The 13,574-nt window shown below is 53.1% G+C and overlaps 1 protein-coding gene across 1 annotated transcript in view; it reads left to right on the top strand.

Moving 5' to 3' along the window:
• ipo9 (importin 9) overlaps positions 1–13,574 on the top strand; it is a 141,662-nt gene that overhangs the window by 95,955 nt on the left and 32,133 nt on the right. The window contains exons 19-20 of the mRNA XM_086011802.1: positions 1,255–1,530; positions 7,154–7,320. Of these exons, the coding sequence (XP_085867928.1) occupies positions 1,255–1,530; positions 7,154–7,320 (443 nt within the window). The remainder of the gene's footprint in view (positions 1–1,254; positions 1,531–7,153; positions 7,321–13,574) is intronic.

Genomic DNA, 13,574 nt, shown 5'->3' with positions numbered 1-13,574 from the left:
GATGCAGGGCTATGTGGAGAGCGCGGGGCAGTGGGATTAGTTTGGGGGTTGATGCAGGGCTATGGGGAGAGAGCGGGGCAGTGGGATTAGTTTGGGGGTTGATGCAGGGCTATGGGGAGAGAGCGGGGCAGTGGGATTAGTTTGGGGGTTGAGGCAGGGCTATGTGGAGAGAGCGGGGCAGTGGGATTAGTTTGGGGGTTGATGCAGGGCTATGGGGAGAGAGCGGGGCAGTGGGATTAGTTTGGGGGTTGATGCAGGGCTATGTGGAGAGCGCGGGGCAGTGGGATTAGTTTAGGGGTTGATGCAGGGCTATGTGGAGAGCGCGGGGCAGTGGGATTAGTTTGGGGGTTGATGCAGGGCTATGGGGAGAGAGCGGGGCAGTGGGATTAGTTTGGGGCTTGATGCAGGGCTATGTGGAGAGAGCGGGGCAGTTGGATTAGTTTGGGGGTTGATGCAGGGCTATGTGGAGAGTGCGGGGCAGTGGGATTAGTTTGGGGGTTGATGCAGGGCAGTGGGATTAGTTTGGGATTGATGCAGGGCTATGGGGAGAGCGCGGGGCAGTGGGATTAGTTTGGGGGTTGATGCAGGGCTATGGGGAGAGAGCGGGCAGTGAGATTAGTTTGGGGTTTGATGCAGGGCTATGGGGAGAGCGGGGCAGTGGGATTAGTTTGGGGGTTGATGCAGGGCTATGTGGAGAGAGCGGGGCAGTGGGATTAGTTTGGGGTTTGATGCAGGGCTATGGGGAGAGCGGGGCAGTGGGATTAGTTTGGGGGTTGATGCAGGGCTATGGGGAGAGAGCGGGGCAGTGAGATTAGTTTGGGGTTTGATGCAGGGCTATGGGGAGAGCGGGGCAGTGGGATTAGTTTGGGGGTTGATGCAGGGCTATGTGGAGAGCGCGGGGCAGTGGGATTAGTTTGGGGGTTGATGCAGGGCTATGGGGAGAGAGCGGGGCAGTGAGATTAGTTTGGGGTTTGATGCAGGGCTATGGGGAGAGCGGGGCAGTGGGATTAGTTTGGGGGTTGATGCAGGGCTATGGGGAGAGAGCGGGGCAGTGGGATTAGTTTGGAATTGCTGTAGTAAAAAACTAGCACAGTCATTATGGGCCGAATGGCTTCCTGTGCTATGAGAGTGTAGGCTCCTATAGTATGTGATCATTGGAAAGTTTATCTTTTTTCAGGAGTGTGATGTTTGTTACCTGGTGTATCCGAGGTGATGAAAGATGCCCCTCTTCACCTGAGCTTGGTTCTTTTACAGAACGGTGGCGAGTGTCTGCGGGCTTACGTGTCTGTGGCACTGGAGCAGATAGCGCAGTGGAATGATGAGCAGGGTCACAGCGGGCTCTGGTATGTCATGCAGGTGGTCAGCCAGCTTCTTGACCCCCGCACCTCCGAGTACACTGCGGCATTTGTAGGGCGACTTGTCTCCACGCTCATCTCAAAGGCTGGCTCACAGTTAGGAGACAACCTCGACCAGATACTGCGAGCAATCCTCAGCAAAATGCAGCAAGCAGAGACACTCAGTGTAATGCAGGTGAGTGCGGAGACTGCAACAGGGTGAGTGAAGGGTCAGGGGGCGTGAGATGTTCAGTGAGGGGTCAGAGGGAGAGATGGTCAATGAGGGGTCGGGGTGATATGGTCAGTAGGCGTCGGGGTGACTTGTTCAGTGAGGGGTCAGCGTGAGATGGTCAGTGAGGGGTTGGCGTGAGATGGTCAGTGAGGGGTTGGTGTGAGATGGTCAGTGAGGGGTCAGGGGGAGAGATGGTCAATGAGGGGTCATGCGGAGAGATGGTCAGTGAGTGGTCGGGGGGAGAGATGGTCAATGAGGGGTATGGGGGAGTGAGATGGTCAGTGAGGGGTCGGGGAGTGAGATGGTCAGTGAGGGGTCAGGGGGAGTGAGATGGTCAGTGAGGGGTCAGGGGGAGTGAGATGGTCAGTGAGGGGTATGGGGGAGTGAGATGGTCAGTGAAGGCTCGGGGCGTGAGATGTTCAGTGAGGGGTCAGAGGGAGAGATGGTCAATGAGGGGTCGGGGTGACTTGTTCAATGAGGGGTCATGCGGAGAGATGGTCAGTGAGGGGTCGGGGAGGAGAGATGTCAATGAGGGGTCAGGCGGAGAGATGGTCAGTGAGGGGTCGGGGAGGAGAGATGTCAATGAGGGGTCAGGCGGAGAGATGGTCAGTGAGGGGTCAGGCGGAGAGATGGTCAGTGAGGGGTCGGGGAGTGAGATGGTCAGTGAGGGGTCGGGGAGTGAGATGGTCAGTGAGTGGTCAGGGGGAGTGAGATGGTCAGTGAGGGGTCGGGGAGTGAGATGGTCAGTGAGGGGTCAGGGGGAATGAGATGGTCAGTGAGGGGTCGGAGAGTGAGATTGTCAGTGAGGGTTCAGGGGGAGTGAGATGGTCAGTGAGGGGTCGGGGAGAGAGATGGTCAGTGAGGGGTCGGGGGGAGATGGTCAGTGAGGGGCCGGGGTGAGATGTTCAGTGAGGGGTCAGGGGGTGAGATGGTCAGTGAGGGATCAGGGGAGTGAGATAGTCAATGAGGGGTCAGGTGGAGAGATGGTCATTGAAGAGCCAGAGGCAGAGATGTTCAGTGAGGGGTCAGTGTGAGATTTTCAGTGCTGGGTCAGGAGTGAGAGAAGTTCAGTGAGGGGTCAGGGGGTGAGATATTCAGTGAGGTCAGGGGGGGAGATGGTCAGTGAGGGCTGGAGGGAGAGATGGTCAGTGAGGGCTGGAGGGGGAGATGGTCAGTGAGGGGTAAGGGGGAGAGAGATGTTCAGTGAGGGGTCAGGGGGAGAGAGATGTTCAGTGAGGGGTCAGGGGGAGAGAGATGGCCAGTGAGGGGTCGGGGTGACATGTTCAGTGAGGCGTCGGGGAGAGAGATGCTCAGTCGGGGTGAGATGTTCAGAGAGAGGTCGGGGGGTGAGATGTTCAGTGAGGGGTCGGAGGGAGAGATGGTCAGTGAGGGGTCGGAGGGAGAGGTGGTCAGTGAGGGGTCGGAGGAAGAGATGGTCAGTGAGGGGTCGGAGGGAGAGATGTTCAGTGAGGGGTCAGGGGGTGAGATGTTCAGTGAGGGGTCAGGGCGAGAGAGATGTTCAGTGAGGGGTCGGGGTGAGATGTTCAGTGAGGGGTCGGGGTGAGATGTTCAGTGAGGGGTCAGGGGGTGAAATGTTCAGTGAGGGGTCAGAGGGAGAGATGTTCAGTGAGGGGTCAGGGGGTGAAATGTTCAGTGAGGGGTCAGGGAGTGAGGGGTCAGAGGGAGAGATGGTCAGTGAGGGGGTCAGAGGGAGAGATGGTCAGTGAGGGGTCGAAGGGAGAGATGGTCAGTGAGGGGTCGGAGGGAGAGATGGTCAGTGAGGGGTCGGAGGGAGAGGTGGTCAGTGAGGGGTCGGAGGAAGAGATGGTCAGTGAGGGGTCGGAGGGAGAGATGTTCAGTGAGGGGTCGGGGGAGAGATGTTCAGTGAGGGGTCGGAGGGAGAGATGTTCAGTGAGGGGTCGGGGCAGTGAGATGTTCAGTGAGGGGTCAGCGTGAGATGTTCAGTAATTCCTGACATTACACGTTTTAAAGTCTGATACACAACGCAGAAATGAGTATAAAATCACCTCCTGGGTGCTAATCCTTCTGGTAAAATTAGTGCTGTAGCCACTGCTGGTCACAGCCTGCTGTTGGCACCAATTGTTCAAAAGCTACACGCCTTCGGGTAAGGGGCAAGAGTGTAAGAAGTTGGAGTTGAGGTCTTGGGCTGAGGGATATCCTGGGGTTGGAGTTGGGGTCTTGGGCTGAGGGATATCCTGGGGCTGGAGTTGGGGTCTTGGGCTGAGGGATATCCTGGGGTTGGAGTTGAGGTCTTGGGCTGAGGGATATCATAGGGTTGGAGTTGGGGTCTTGGGCTGAGGGATATCCTGGGGTTGGGGTCTTGGGCTGAGGGATATCCTGGGGTTGGAGTTGAGGTCTTGGGCTGAGGGATATCCTGGGGTTGGAGTTGAGGTCTTGGGCTGAGGGATATCCTGGGGTTGGAGTTGGGGCCTTGGGCTGAGGGATATCCTGGGGTTGGAGTTGAGGTCTTGGGCTGAGGGATATCCTGGGGTTGGAGTTGGGGTCTTGGGCTGAGGGATATCCTGGGATTGGAGTTGAGGACTTTGGCTGAGGGATATCCTGGGGTTGGAGCTGAGGACTTGGGCTGAGGAATATCCTGGGGTTGGGGCCTTGGGCTGAGGGATATCCTGGGGTTGGAGTTGGGGCCTTGGGCTGAGGGATATCCTGGGGTTGGAGTTGGGGTCTTGGGCTGTGGGATATCCTGGGGTTGGAGTTGGGGTCTTGGGCTGAGGGATATCCTGGGGTTGGAGTTGGGGTCTTGGGCTGAGGGATATCCTGGGGTTGGAGTTGGGGCCTTGGGCTGAGGGATATCCTGGGGTTGGAGTTGGGGGCTTGGGCTGAGGGATATCCTGGGGTTGGAGTTGGGGTCTTGGGCTGAGGGATATCCTGGGATTGGAGCTGAGGTCTTGGGCTGAGGGATATCCTGGGGTTGGAGTTGGGGTCTTGGGCTGAGGGATAACCTGGGGTTGGAGTTGAGGACTTGGGCTGAGGGATATCCTGGGGTTGGAGTTGAGGTCTTGGGCTGAGGGATATCCTGGGGTTGGAGTTGGGGTCTTGGGCTGAGGGATATCCTGGGGTTGGAGTTGAGGTCTTGGGCTGAGGGATATCCTGGGGTTGGAGTTGGGGTCTTGGGCTGAGGGATATCCTGGGGTTGGAGTTGGGGTCTTGGGCTGAGGAATAGCCTGGGGTTGGAGTTGGGGTCTTCGGCTTAGGGATATCCTGGGGTTGGAGTTGGGGTCTTGGGCTGAGGGATATCCTGGGGTTGGAGTTGGGGTCTTGGGCTGAGGGATATCCTGGGGTTGGAGTTGGGGTCTTGGGCTGAGGGATATCCTGGGATTGGAGTTGAGGACTTTGGCTGAGGGATATCCTGGGGTTGGAGCTGAGGACTTGGGCTGAGGAATATCCTGGGGTTGGGGCCTTGGGCTGAGGGATATCCTGGGGTTGGAGTTGGGGCCTTGGGCTGAGGGATATCCTGGGGTTGGAGTTGGGGTCTTGGGCTGTGGGATATCCTGGGGTTGGAGTTGGGGTCTTGGGCTGAGGGATATCCTGGGGTTGGAGTTGGGGTCTTGGGCTGAGGGATATCCTGGGGTTGGAGTTGGGGTCTTGGGCTGAGGGATATCCTGGGGTTGGAGTTGGGGCCTTGGGCTGAGGGATATCCTGGGGTTGGAGTTGGGGGCTTGGGCTGAGGGATATCCTGGGGTTGGAGTTGGGGTCTTGGGCTGAGGGATATCCTGGGATTGGAGCTGAGGTCTTGGGCTGAGGGATATCCTGGGGTTGGAGTTGGGGTCTTGGGCTGAGGGATAACCTGGGGTTGGAGTTGAGGACTTGGGCTGAGGGATATCCTGGGGTTGGAGTTGAGGTCTTGGGCTGAGGGATATCCTGGGGTTGGAGTTGGGGTCTTGGGCTGAGGGATATCCTGGGGTTGGAGTTGGGGTCTTGGGCTGAGGAATAGCCTGGGGTTGGAGTTGGGGTCTTCGGCTTAGGGATATCCTGGGGTTGGAGTTGGGGTCTTGGGCTGAGGGATATCCTGGGGTTGGAGTTGGGGTCTTGGGCTGAGGAATAGCCTGGGGTTGGAGTTGAGGTCTTGGGCTGAGGAATAGCCTGGGGTTGGAGTTGAGGTCTTGGGCTGAGGAATAGCGTGGGGTTGGAGTTGAGGACTTTGGCTGAGGAATAGCCTGGGGTTGGAGTTGAGGTCTTGGGCTGAGGGATATCCTGGGGTTGGAGTTGGGGTCTTGGGCTGAGGGATATCCTGGGGTTGGAGTTGAGGTCTTGGGCTGAGGGATATCCTGGGGTTGGAGTTGGGGTCTTGGGCTGAGGGATATCCTGGGGTTGGGGTCTTGGGCTGAGGGATATCCTCGGGTTGGGGTCTTGGGCTGAGGGATATCCTGGGGGTGGAGTTGGGGTCTTGGGCTGAGGGATATCCTGGGGTTGGAGTTGGGGTCTTGGGCTGAGGAATAGCCCGGGGTTGGAGTTGGGGTCTTGGGCTGAGGGATATCCTGGGGTTGGAGTTGAGGTCTTGGGCTGAGGGATATCCTGGGGTTGGAGTTGGGGTCTTGGGCTGAGGGATATCCTGGGGTTGGAGTTGGGGTCTTGGGCTGAGGAATAGCCTGGGGTTGGAGTTGGGGTCTTGGGCTGAGGGATATCCTGGGGTTGGAGTTGGGGTCTTGGGCTGAGGGATATCCTGGGGTTGGAGTTGGGGTCTTGGGCTGAGGAATAGCCTGGGGTTGGAGTTGAGGTCTTGGGCTGAGGAATATCCTGGGGTTGGAGTTGAGGTCTTGGGCTGAGGAATATCCTGGGGTTGGAGTTGAGGTCTTGGGCTGAGGAATAGCCTGGGGCTGGAGTTGAGGTCTTGGGCTGAGGAATATCCTGGGGTTGGAGTTGAGGTCTTGGGCTGAGGAATATCCTGGGGTTGGAGTTGAGGTCTTAGGCTGAGGAATAGCCTGGGGTTGGAGTTGAGGTCTTGGGCTGAGGAATATCCTGGGGTTGGAGTTGAGGTCTTGGGCTGAGGAATAGCCTGGGGTCAGAGCAGTCGCCAGGGTTTTAGAGGGTAAAGCTGGGAATGGGACTGAGATCTGCGGGAGGGTTTTGTTTTGAAATGAATGGTTTATTAAAACTGTGATTTGATAGAACAAGGTTTTTCCAAATTGGACCTTGTGCCTCCATTCCCTTTAGGTTTTAACCTAAAGTGAGAGCTGTGTGTAAAAGTGTAATAGTCCATGTGTGCGGCATGCAGCTGTGGGTCAAGGTGGAGAGCCGAGAACTACGGTCATAGCCTCAGGATAGGGGTCGGCCATTTAGAACTGAGATTAAGGGAAATTTCTTCGCTGAGGGTTGTGAATCTTTGGAATTCTCAACCCCAGAGGGCTGCGGATGCTCCGTTGATGAGTATATTCATGACTGAGATCAATAGATTTTTGGATATTAAGGGATTGAAGGGATATGGGGATAGTGCGGGCAAGTGGAGTTGAGGTAGAAGATCAGCCATGGTCTTACTGGAGCAGGCTCGAAGGGCTGTATGGCCTACACCTCACGTTTCTTATATTCACTGTTCCATTTTTCTCTACAGTCTCTGATCATGGTGTTCGCACACCTCGTTCACAATCAGCTGGAGCCTCTGCTGGAGTTTCTGTGCAGTCTGCCTGGACCCACCGGGAAACCTGCGCTAGAGTTTGTCATGTCTGAGTGGACAAGTCGGCAGCCCCTCTTCTACGGACAGTACGAGGGCAAAGTCAGGTGTGCTTACCTGTTCGATTTGCGGGGGGGGGGGATGCAGTTTACAGGTGATTTGGGGGCGAGGGTGCAGCTTCACAGAGGACTGTGAAACACAAACCGTATTAGAATGAAGAGTAGTTCAGAAATAGGAGGGATCAGACAGGGGGGGAAATGCAGGCCAGACTAAGATGTGTTTAGAGAGCGTATGGGTAAATGCCCAGAGTGTGGTAAATAGGGTTGGGCACAAGTAGCCACATGGGATTGTGATATAATGGTGATAACGGAAACCTGGCTCAAGCAGGGGAGGATTGGAAACTTAATATTCCTGGCTACAAGGTATTCAGGAAAGATAGGGAAGAAAAAAAGGAGGTGGGAGTGTGGTGGCAGTATTGATCAAAGATACTGGAGAGGGGTGATATAGTTGAGGGGTCAAAGACAGAATCTATTTGGTTAGAATTAAGGAACAATAGAGGAGCTATTATGCTGCTGGGTGTATACTGTAGGCCACCAAATAGTGGGAAGGAGGTGGAGGAGTAAATTTGCAGGCAAATTACAGAAAGATGCGAGAGCTACAGAATAGTGATAATGAGGGAGTTCAATTATCCTACTATACAGTGGAAACCTAATATAACAGTGATATAATAACAGATATAATAATATATCCTAATATAACAGTGTAAAAGGCAAAGAGGGAGAAGAATTCCTAGATTGTGTATGAAAACTTTCTTGATCGGTGTATTTCCAGCCCAATGAGGAAGGAAGCAGTGCTGGATCTCGTTCTGGGGAGTGAAGTGGGGCAAGTAGTGCATGTTTCAGTGGGGAGCATTTAGGAAACAGTGATCATAATATCATTAGATTTTGAATAGTTATGGAAAAGGACAAGGAACATTCAAATGAAAATATTCAACTGGAGGCTGGCTAATTTCAGTGAGTTGAAAAGGGATCTGACCAGGTGGATTGGAATCAAAGGTTGGCAGGTAAAACAGTAATTTTCCCCTGGCCAAGGGAACTAAGACTGACTGTTGTAGTGCCGCCACCCCCCCCCCCCCCCCCCCCCCAGCCAATTCCAATAGTTTCAAATACACAGGGGAGACTTCGGATGGCAAAACCGACTCGTGGGAGACTACTGACGGAAGAGACCAAACTCGCGGACCCCTAGACCCCCGGTTTATAAAAAGACTTTTATAAACAATTAAATAATAAAAATGTAGTCAAAGGAAGGGTGGGGCCAATTGGGGACCAAAAAGGAAACATAGATGATAGGAGCAGGAGTAGGCCATTCGGCCCCTCGAGCCTGCTCCGCCATTCATGGCTGATCATCCAAATTCAGTACCCGGTCCCTGCCTTCTCCCCATACCCCTTGATCCCTTTAGCCTTGAGAAATATGTCCAACTCTTTCTTGAATATATTTAATGAATTGGCCTCTACTGCCTTCTGTGGTAGAGAATTCCACAGGTTCACCACTCTCTGGGTGAAGAAGTTCCTCCTCATTTCTGTCCTAAATGGCTTACCCCTTATCCTCAGACTGTGACCCCTGGTTCTGGACTCCCCGACCATCGGGAACATTCTTCCTGCATCTAGTCTGTCCAGTCCTGTCAGAATTTTATAAGTTTCAATGAGATCCCCTCTCATTCTTCTAAACTCCAGCGAGTACAAGCCCAATCGATCCAATCTCTCCTCATACGTCATTCCTGCCATCCCAGGTATTAGCCTGGTGAATCTTCGCTGAACTCCTTCCATGGCAAGAACATCCTTCCTCAGATAAGGTGACCTAAACTGCACACAATACTCAAGGTGTGGTCTCACCAAGGCCCTGTACAACTGCAGCAAGACATCCTTGTTCCTGTACTCAAACCATCTCGCTACAAAGGCCAACATACCATTTGCCTTAACCGCCTGCTGCACCTGCATGCTTACCTTCAGCGACTGGTGCACAAGGACACCCAGGTCTCGTTGCACTTCCCCTTCTCCCAATCTATTGCCATTCAGATAATAAGGAGATCTTATTGTAGAGGCAGAGGGCATGGCTGAGGTACTAAATGAGTATTTTTTATCTGTCTTCACTATAGAAGAGGATGCCAATGTTACAGTAAAGGAAGAGGCAGTAGTGATATTGGATAGGATAAATGTAGAAAAAGAGATATTTAAAAGGTGATTTGGGTGGGTGCAGGTGATTTGGGGAGAATTTGATGGGACAGTCTAGAGGGAGCTTTACTCTGTACCTCCCTGCCCTGGGAGTGTTTTGATGGGACAGTGTAGAGCAGTGGCGGGCAGAATCCGGCCCATGGTCTGTATCCGGCCCGCCAATGGATTCGATCGAGCTCGCCAACTGATGCTCAAACGCAATAGCAAAACTCATGATTTTTGCCTCTGCTGTCTTCACCTTGGCCATGCCTCCTGTGATTGGCTGCTGCTGGGACACGTGCGTCCTGAACCAGGGGGTCTAGGGGTCCGCGAGTTTGGTCTCTTCCATCAGTAGTCTCCCACGAGTCGGTTTTACCATCAGCCCTGTGTATTTGAGACTATTGGAATTGGCGGAGGGGGGGGGCGGCACTACGAGTCAGTCCCAGTTCCCTTGGCATGGGGAAAATCAGCTGGGGTGCTCGCTTTCTATTGCGATTGGGGGGGGGTGTTGTGTGCGTCGTATTGGTACAGGAATTGGCTCAGCACTGATTCCTGTCAACCCTCGGGTAATGTATCAGTGGGCGACAAACTGAATCCCATACCCTTGGGAGAAGGGGGTGAGAAATCAGATCTCTGGCATCTCTTTTGTAGCACTGCAATACTTTGTGTGCGCGCATAATAATTTATAAACTATTTGAGCGTTTAGCGATTTGGGTCTCGCAGGGGGTTCGTTGATTTTGTTGCGTCTACATTACAGTGTTGCCAGGTCCGACCAGAAAAATACGCTCGAATCTTCTGAAAGTTTATAACTGTTGAAAGTTTTTCTTTTTTTTACAACATTTTACAGCAGTTGTTGAGTAACCAGTTTTAATTATGGCATAATATCAATGGCTAAGGAGTTTTGGGTAAACCTGTATCATATTTGTGAGCATGTTGATAAGTGTTATTTTTATTAAGTGTGGCAAGGACATGAAGGGCTCTTTATACAATAAATGCCATAACAAATTTTAATGCTAGCTGTTAATACAATTAATTTCATGTGTGCGACCCTCAACAGCTCACTAAAACTTGTTACGTGGCCCTCCAACCCAAATAATTGCCCACCTCCGGTGTCGAGGGAGCTTTACTCTGTATCTAACCCGTGCTGTACCTGCCCTGGGAGTGTTTGATGGGACAGTGTAGAGGGAGCTTTACTCTGTATCTACCCCGTGCTGTACCTGCCCTGGGAGTGTTTGATGGGACAGTGTAGAGGGAGCTTTACTCTGTATCTAACCCGTGCTGTACCTGCCCTGGGAGTGTTTGATGGGACAGTGTAGAGGGAGCTTTACTCTGTATCTAACCCGTGCTGTACCTGCCCTGGGAGTGTTTGATGGGACAGTGTAGAGGGAGCTTTACTCTGTATCTAACCCGTGCTGTACCTGCCCTGGGAGTGTTTGATGGGACAGTGTAGAGAGAGCTTTACTCTGTATCTAACCCGTGCTGTACCTGCCCAGGGAGTGTTTGATGGGACAGTGTAGAGGGAGCTTTACTCTGTATCTAACCCGTGCTGTACCTGCCCTGGGAGTGTTTGATGGGACAGTGTAGAGGGAGCTTTACTCTGTATCTAACCCGTGCTGTACCTGCCCTGGGAGTGTTTGATGGGACAGTGTAGAGGGAGCTTTACTCTGTATCTAACCCGTGCTGTACCTGCCCTGGGAGTGTTTGATGGGACAGTGTAGAGGGAGCTTTACTCTGTATCTAACCCGTGCTGTACCTGCCCTGGGAGTGTTTGATGGGACAGTGTAGAGAGAGCTTTACTCTGTATCTAACCCGTGCTGTACCTGCCCAGGGAGTGTTTGATGGGACAGTGTAGAGGGAGCTTTACTCTGTATCTAACCCGTGCTGTACCTGCCCTGGGAGTGTTTGATGGGACAGTGTAGAGGGAGCTTTACTCTGTATCTAACCCGTGCTGTACCAGCCCTGGGAGTGTTTGATGGGACAGTGTAGAGGGAGCTTTACCCTGTATCTAACCCGTGCTGTACCTGCCCTGGGAGTGTTTGATGGGACAGTGTAGAGGGAGCTTTACTCTGTATCTAACACCGTGCTGTACCTGCCCTTGGAGTGTTTGATGGGACAGTGTAGAGGGAGCTTTACTCTGTATCTAACCCGTGCTGTACCTGCCCTGGGAGTGTTTGATGGGACAGTGTAGAGGGAGCTTTACTCTGTATCTAACCCGTGCTGTACCTGCCCTGGGAGTGTTTGATGGGACAGTGTAGAGGGAGCTTTACTCTGTATCTAACCCGTGTTGTACCTGCCCTGGGAGTGTTTGATGAGACAGTGTAGAGGGAGCTTTACTCTGTATCTAACCCGTGCTGTACCTGCCCTGGGAGTGTTTGATAGGACAGTGTAGAGGGAGCTTTACTCTGTATCTAACCCTTGCTGTACCTGCCCTGGGAGTGTTTGATGGGGACAGTGTAGAGGGAGCTTTACTCTGTATCTAACCCCGTGCTGTACCTGCCCTGGGAGTGTTTGATGGGACAGTGTAGAGGTAGCTTTACTCTGTATCTAACCCGTGCTGTACCTGCCCTGGGAGTGTTTGATGGGACAGTGTAGAGAGAGCTTTACTCTGTATCTAACCCGTGCTGTACCTGCCCTGGGAGTGTTTGATGGGACAGTGTAGAAGGAGCTTTACTCAGTATCTTAACCGTGCTGTACCTGCCCTGGGAGTGTTTGATGGGACAGTGCAGAGGGAGCTTTACTCTGTATCTAACCCGTGCTGTACCTGCCCTGGGAGTGTTTGATGGGACAGTGTAGAGAGAGCTTTACTCTGTATCTAACCCGTGCTGTACCTGCCCTGGGAGTGTTTGATGGGAGTGCAGAGGGAGCTTTACTCTGTATCTAACCCGTGTTGTACCTGCCCTGGGAGTGTTTGATGGGACAGTGTAGAGGGAGCTTTACTCTGTATCTAACCCGTGTTGTACCTGCCTTGGGTGTGTTTGATGGGACAGTGTAGAGGGAGCTTTACTCTGTATCTAACCCGTGTTGTACCTGCCCTGGGAGTGTTTGATGGGACAGTGTAGAGGGGGCTTTACCCTGTATCTAACCCGTGTTGTACCTGCCTTGGGTGTGTTTGATGGGACAGTGTAGAGGGAGTTTTACTCTGTATCTAACCCCGTGCTGTACCTGCCCTGGGAGTGTTGGATGGGACAGTGTAGAGGGAGCTTTACTCTGTATCTAACCCGTGCTGTACCTGCCCTGGGAGTGTTGGATGGGGTAGTGTAGAGGGAGCTTTACTCAGTATCTAACCCATGCTGTACCTGAGCTGGGAGTGTTGGATGGGGTAGTGTAGAGGGAGCTTTACTCAGTATCTAACCCATGCTGTACCTGAGCTGGGAGTGTTGGATGGGGTAGTGTAGAGGGAGCTTTACTCAGTATCTAACCCATGCTGTACCTGAGCTGGGAGTGTTGGATGGGACAGTGTAGAGGGAGCTTTACTCAGTATCTAACCCATGCTGTACCTGCCCTGGGAGTGTTGGATGGGACAGTGTGGAGGGAGCTTTACTCTGTATCTAACCCATGCTGTACCTGCCCTGGGAGTGTTGGATGGGACAGTGTAGAGGGAGCTTTACTCAGTATCTAACCCATGCTGTACCTGAGCTGGGAGTGTTGGATGGGACAGTGTAGAGGGAGCTTTACTCAGTATCTAACCCATGCTGTACCTGAGCTGGGAGTGTTGGATGGGACAGTGTAGAGGGAGCTTTACTCAGTATCTAACCCATGCTGTACCTGCCCTGGGAGTGTTTGATGGGGTAGTGTAGAGGGAGCTTTACCCTGTATCTAACCCATGCTGTACCTGAGCTGGGAGTGTTGGATGGGACAGTGTAGAGGGAGCTTTACTCAGTATCTAACTCATGCTGTACCTGCCCTGGGAGTGTTGGATGGGACAGTGTGGAGGGAGCTTTACTCTGTATCTAACCCATGCTGTACCTGCCCTGGGAGTGTTGGATGGGACAGTGTAGAGGGAGCTTTACTCAGTATCTAACCCATGCTGTACCTGAGCTGGGAGTGTTGGATGGGACAGTGTAGAGGGAGCTTTACACAGTATCTAACCCATGCTGTACCTGAGCTGGGAGTGTTGGATGGGGTAGTGTAGAGGGAGCTTTACCCTGTAT

This window comes from Somniosus microcephalus, chromosome 18 (genome assembly GCF_052327205.1).
Source record: "Somniosus microcephalus isolate GS21.2 chromosome 18, FLI_Smic_1.0, whole genome shotgun sequence".
NCBI classification, from domain to species: domain Eukaryota; kingdom Metazoa; phylum Chordata; class Chondrichthyes; order Squaliformes; family Somniosidae; genus Somniosus; species Somniosus microcephalus.
This window is presented reverse-complemented; position numbering and strand designations above follow the sequence as displayed.